The sequence below is a fragment of the Nicotiana tomentosiformis genome, chromosome 12, assembly GCF_000390325.3.
Source record: "Nicotiana tomentosiformis chromosome 12, ASM39032v3, whole genome shotgun sequence".
NCBI classification, from domain to species: Eukaryota; Viridiplantae; Streptophyta; class Magnoliopsida; order Solanales; family Solanaceae; genus Nicotiana; species Nicotiana tomentosiformis.
This window is the reverse complement of record NC_090823.1, coordinates 46315059-46322274: the sequence shown is the minus strand read 5'-3', so window position 1 is coordinate 46322274 and position 7216 is coordinate 46315059. Positions and strand designations below refer to the sequence as shown.

The 7216-nt window shown below is 43.1% G+C and overlaps 1 protein-coding gene across 1 annotated transcript; it reads right to left on the bottom strand.

Moving 5' to 3' along the window:
- Positions 1-6625: 6625 nt before the first annotated feature.
- On the bottom strand, positions 6626-7216 carry LOC138902576 (uncharacterized). Its single transcript, XM_070190458.1, has one exon. It carries the CDS (start codon positions 7214-7216, stop codon positions 6626-6628), a length of 591 nt encoding a protein of 196 aa, XP_070046559.1.

Here is a 7216-nt window from a genome sequence, read left to right as displayed (position 1 = left end):
CAATCAATTCAAGGTGTATTATAGCCTAAGCCCTGCCCCGAGTATGTAATAGTACCCCGGTGCATACATATGGGCACAACCCTACGCATATGCGCCACTCATAGCACGTAGCTATTACAAATAATTCAAGCAACTAGTGCCACAACCAAGTTTCATTCCATACTTACCTCAAGCAAGCCAAATCACTCCTCTAACAAGCACTTTCCATGCATATCAATCTCCGGACGGCTCGAATCTAGCCAAAATAAATTAATACCATCAATAATAGAAGTAGGAAACAATTCCAAATAATAAGGCTAAAGCATTGAATCAAATATGCAAAGTCTACCTAAAAAGTCAACCCCGGGCCCGCACCCTTGAACCCGATAAAATTCACATACACCAAAAACCAATTTAATTAAGAGTCCAACATACTAATTTCATCCGATTCCATCCATAAATGGACCCTCAAATAGCAAAATCTCACTCTCCAATACCATGTTCAAAAATCCCCAAAATTCACTTCAAATTCGCATAAAGTAGGTGTAATAATCAATGGGTAATCAATATTTATTAACAAAAGTGATTAAACCTCACTTACCTCTTTAGTTGTAGCAAAAAGTCTATAAAAAATCGCCCTTAGCAGAGTTCCAAATCTCCCAAAATTAGAAAACACTCAAACCCTTTGAATATAAGAACCTGCTAGTGAAATCGCACCTAAGATCCAAAAATTCTGCTTCTACAGTACCGCTTTTGCGGTCAAAACCATGCACCTGTGCATTTCACTTAAGTTCCTACCTACCGCGTATGCGGTTAAACTCACGCTGCTGGCACGTACACACCTGTGGAATCCTTTCGCATATGCGATCCTAGCTCTGCCAGCCTTCCTCCGTTTCTGCATCCCTTTGTCCGCATCTACGGGCTCGCACATGCGGTAAATATTTCGCACCTGCGACCTTCACCAGCCCCAGCCATGCCCGCATCTGCGATCACATGGCTACTTCTGCGGCATCACACCTACGGCAAGTCCCTCGCAGGTGCGATTGCACCAGAACTCCTAGGCTTTAATAACCCTCCAAAGTCCAAAATGATCCGCCAACCACCCGAATCACACCCAAGGCCCCCGGGAGCCCATCCAAACATACCAACAAGTCCTAAAATGAAATACAAACTTACTCGAAACCCCAAATCACATCAAACAATATCAAAACCAGGAATCACACCCCAATTAAAGCCTAATGAAACTAATGAACTTCCAACTTCTAAAACTCATGTCGAACCATATCAATATAACTCCAAATGATCTCAAATTTTACACACTAGTCTCAAATGACACAAGGAACATATTCCAAACCTTCAATTTTCCAAACCTTCTCAACCTTCCAAACCTTCAATTTTCCAACTTTTGCCAAAAAGAACCAAATCAACCTACGGACCTCCTAATCAACATCCGAACATACGGCTAAGTCCAAAATCACCATACGAAGCGATCGAAACTATCAAAACTCCATTCCGGAGCCGTCTACATAAAAGTCAAACTTCGGTCAACTCTTTCAAGTTAAGCCTTCAACCTTGGGACTAAGTATCAAATTCACTCTGAAACCATTCCAACCACCCCAGCAAGTCACAATATTAAAGATGAACACAGAATAAGCAATAGATAGGGGAATGGGTCTACAATACCCAAAATGACTGACCAGGTCGTTACAATATCACCACACAACTCTAATATTGAGAAATGCTTGGAATGAGATATTTCAAATTGTAATTTTGCCCGAATCATAACATCCTTTTCCCCCCCGAACTAGAGTCAACTTTAACCATATTTTTTATTACACCGATTGAATCTAATTCAAAAATTTTCTCGGCATCACCAACAAGTATGAAGTCGGTTGGCGGATGTTCAATTCTTGATTCCTCAAAATGAAGCTCACTTTCTTCCTCGAAGTTGAACTTTTCTTGTCATCTTTCAACACTCTCAAGTTGGTGAGCATTATGAGCCTCAACCAATGGTTTCATTTGATCTTTCAAGGTGCGGATAGTCTCATCATTTTGATTTAATACTTATTTCAAGTCCTCAAGTTCCAAGTTTTGCTTCTCCTTATTTTAAAGAATGGCCTCCAACATAAGCATTATCCTCTCATTTTGAGCATTTGAGTGTGTTTTTTGATTTTGATCTAGTGCCAAAGAAGTATTTCCGGTTTCAACCTCTAAGGGAGGTTATTGGCTATCATCCACCTCTGACGCTTTTTTGACCATTAAAGCTTCAAGCATTTCTCCCATTTGTGAGTTCAACCCTTCAAGCGCCAAATCAGTTGGAGACTAATTTCCAAATGATCCTCCAAGGTTTTTTTCTCTTTGTTTCCTCCTTCAAGTAGGCATTCCATCATGAGTTTGAACTCTCCATTTTGCCCATGCTTATTTTCTCCCACTTCCAATGCCCTATAAATATCACAACCGAAAGTAGAATCATCACAGTGGGGGCTCAGGGAAGGACAAATAAGCACAATTGCCCAAATGGACATTTTGACCACCACACATCACATATACTCCACTCATATGTTTGAGATTGTGCGCATAGTCCGCCCCTAGGAGAATTTAAACAATTTTGCTATGAGTGTGGTCTTCCGCAATAAGGACAAGGGTCATCAAAGTATGAACAACCACCACCCAACTAATTTTCATTATATGATGCCATTTACAAAAACTAAGATAATAAACAAGAAAATAAACAAAGACAGGAAAAATAACTACATAAATATTCATAAGTTTGGACCATACGGAGCTATCAGAACTATCAAAACTCTATTCCGGAGTTATTTGCACATTATTCAACATCCGTCAACTCTTTCAACTTAGGCTTCCAACCTTGGGACTAAGTGTCCAAATTCATTCCAAACATCCCCGAAACCAAACCGACCCCCCCTCCCCCCGACAAGTCACATAGCAGCAAACGAACAAAGAATATGCAATAAATGGGTGAACGAGGCTACAATACTCAAAATGACTGGTTGGGTCGTTACATTATCCCCCTCTTAAACTAACGTTCGTCCCCGAACGAGACAAGAATCATACCTGGATCCTCAAATAGGTGTGGATAGCTACTCCACATCTCCTGCTCGGTGTCCCAAGTAGCCTCCTTCACTGGCTGACCTCTCCACTGTACTTTCACTGAAGCTATATTCTTTGATCTCAACTTTCGAACTTGCTGATCCAAAATTGCCATCGGCTCCACATCATAAGTCAAATCCTCATCTAACCGAACCGTGCTGAAGTCCAAAATATAAGACGGATCGCCGAAATACTTTCGGAGCATGGAAACATGAAATACAGGATGAACACTCGATAGACAAGGTGAAAATGCAAGCTTGTAAGACACCCCTCCAATCCTCCCAAGCACCTCAAAAGGGCCAATATACCGAGGGCTCAACTTGCCCTTCTTCCTGAACCTCATAACACCCTTCATGGGTTAAACTCTGAGTAATACCTTCTCTCCCTCCATGTAGGAAACATCACGAATCTTCCGATCAATGTAACTCTTCTATCTAGACTGTGCCATTCGAAGTCGATCCTGAATCAACTTAACCTTTTCCAAAGAATCCTGAACCAAGTCAGTACCCAATAGCCTAGCCTCACCCGACTCAAACCAACCAACCTGAGACCAACACCACCTCCCATACGAGGCCTCATACGGAGCCATCCGAATACTCGATTGGTAGATGTTATTGTAGGCAAACTCTGCAAGCGGTAGAAACTGATCCCAAGAAACCCCAAAATCCATGACACAAGCGTGCATCGTGTCTTCCAATATCTGGATGGTGCCCTCGGACTGTCCGTCCTTCTGAAGGTGGAATACTGTACTTAACTTAGCCCGCGTACCTAACTCTCATTGAATTACTCTCCAAAACTACCATGTGTTGCGTGCCCCGATCTAAAATAATGGACACTGGCACACTGTGAAGGCGAACAATCTTGCAGATATAGATCTCAACCAATCGCTCCAAAGAGTAGGTAGTCCCAAATAGAATGAAGTGGCAGACTTAGTCAACATGTCCACAATCACCAAAATAGCATCAAATTTCTTCAAAGTTCGTCGAAGCCTAACTACGAAGTTCATGATGATACGCTCCCATTTTCACTCAGGAATCTCAAGCCTCTAAAGCAAACCACTCGGCCTCTGATTCTCGTACTTCACCTACTGACAATTCAAGCACCGATCTGCAAACTCCACTATACATTTCTTCATTCTCCTCCACCAACAGTGCTGCCTCAAGTCCTGATACATGTTTGTGACACCCAGATGAATAGATTATCGCAAACTGTGGGCCTCCTCAAGAATCAACTCACGTAACCCATACACATTGGGCACACAAATCCAACCCTGAATCTGCAACATCCCATCATCTCCAATAGAAACTTTCTTGACATCATCGTGCTGAACCGTGTCCGTATGGACCAGCAAATGGGAGTCATCATACTGGTGCACTCTGATGCAATCATATAAAGAAGACCAAGAAACCACGCAAGCTAGAACTCGACTAGGCTCCGAAGCATCTAACCTCATGAACTAATTCGCCAAGGCCTGAACATCTGATGCAAGCGGTCTCTCACCAACAAGAATATATGCAATGCTACACATACTCACCGCCTTTCTACTCAAGACATCGGCCACCACATTAGCTTTCATGGGATGATACAAAATGGTAATATCACAGTCTTTTAATAGCTCCAACCATCTTCGCTGCCTAAAATTTAGATCCTTTTGATTGAAAGAGTGCTGAAGACTCCGATGATCTACAAATACCTTACAAGACACTCCATAGAGATAATGCCTCCAAATCTTCAATGCATGAATGATGGCTGCCAACTCTAAATCATGAACAAGGTAGTTTTTCTCACGAGGCTTTAACTGGAGTGATGCATAAGCAATCACTCTACTCTTTTGCATCAAGACGCACCTAATAATAATCCGAGAAGCATCACAATACACTATATAAAAATCTGATGCTGAAGGCAAAACTAGAACTGGAGTTATGGTCAAGGTAGTCTTGAGTTTTTCAAAGCTCTCCTCACACTCATCAGACCACATGAATGGGGCGCCCTTCTGGGTCAACCTAGTCAAAGGCGCTACAATGGACGAGAAACCCTCCACAAAGCGGTGATAATATCCGGCCAAGCCAAGAAAACTCTGAATCTCAGTAGCTGAAGACGGTCTAGGCCAACTCTGAACTGCCCCAATCTTCTTCGGATCTACCTTGATCCCATTACTAGACACCACATGCCCCAAGAATGCCACTGAACTGATAAAACTCACACTTGGAGAACTTAGCATAAAGCTTCTCCTCCCTCAACATTTGTAGTGAAATTTTCAGATGATGTGCATGCTCCTCCTGGCTATGTGAGGTCACCATGATATCATCAATAAATACTATGACAAATAAATTAAGATATGGTTGGAAACCACAGTTCATTAGTTGCATAAACGCTGCTGGGGCATTGGTCAGCCCAAAGACATCACAAGGAACTCGTAGTGACCATAGCGGGTCCTAAATACCGTCTTCAGTATATCAGAGTCCCGAATCTTCTACTGGTGATACTCAGAACTCAAATCTATCTTAAAGAACACTCTAGATCCCTGAAGCTGGTCAAATAAGTCATCAATGCACGGCAAAAGATACTTGTTCTCAATTGTAACTTTGTTCAACTTCATATAGTCAATGCACATCCGCATAGTACCATCCTTCTTCTTCACAAAAAGAATCGGTGCACCCCAAGACAACACACTAGGCCTAATAACCCCTTATCAAGAAGCTCCTGAAGCTGCTCTTTCAATTCCTTCAACTCTATTGGTGCCATACTATACGGAGAAATAGAAATGAACTGAGTGCCCGACACCAAGTCAATACCAAAATCAATGTCCCTGTCTGGTGGCATGCCCGGCAGGTCTGCATGAAACACATCCGAAAAGTCTCGCACTACCAGAATAGAATCAATGGTAGGAGTATCAACACTAACATCCCTCACAAAAGCCAAAATATGATAAACACCCCTTCCTAACCATCCCTTGGTCCTTCAGATATGAAATCACCCTACTGGGAACATAGTCTAGAGAACCTCTCCACTTGATCCTAGATAAACCCGGCATCGCAAACGTCACGGTCTTAGCATGATAATCCAGAATAGCATCACATAAGGACAACCAATCCATGGCTAGAATCACTTTAAGATCAACCATACTAAGAAATAAGAGATCAACTATCATCTCCAATCCCCCAATGGTCACCACACATGACCGATACACACAGTCCACAACAGTAGAATCGCCTACCGGAGTAGATACATGAATAGGCAAAACAAAAGACTCACGGGGTATATTCAAATAATGAGCAAAATACGATACATATGAATAAATGGAACCAGGGTCAAATAATATAGAAGCATCCTTGTGGTACACTGAAACAATATTTGTGATCACTGCGTCTGAAGTATTGGCCTCTGGACCGGCATGGAAAGAATATCATCGAGCATGACCGCCACCTGATCGGCCTCCCCCTCTAGGGCGACCTCTATTTATCTGAGCCCCACCCCGAGCTGGCTGAGTGGGTTGTGAAGTAATTGGTGCGAAAGTCATAACGTGACCCCTCTGTTAAACTGGACCTCTAAAACAACGGGGACACTGCCTCCATACATGTACAAACTCCCCGCACTCTAAGAATCTCCGATCCACTAATGGTGGTGGAGACTGAATCGGACCCCGAGAACCAGAATAACTGCTAGAAGGACCTAGTATCGATGAACCTTGAATTAATGGAGCACGAGATGAACTCTGAGCTGGGAGGGCACTGAAAGATGACTGACCTGGACGAGCACTGTATGAATCATCGCTAGCTGATGCACCACGATGAACCGGACAAGCCATCTGAGCGGGCCTATAAGGGCAACCCCTGCTGGGGTAGGACTGTCCTCCAAAAGAAACACCGCTAAATCCACCCGAACCATGAGGCCTCTTGGCCTCCCTGTCCTCGCTCTCCTGGATGCGAACATGCTCTAGACTCCTAGAAATATCAACCACCTCGTCAAACCTAGCACCTGATGCAATCTCCCGAGTCATGACGAAGCGCAGTCCATAGTTGAGGTCATCAATAAACCTCCTAATCCTCTCCCTCTGTGTGGGAACCAACCAGATTGCGTGATGAGCCCACTCAGAAAATCTCATCTCATACTGGGTCACTGACAT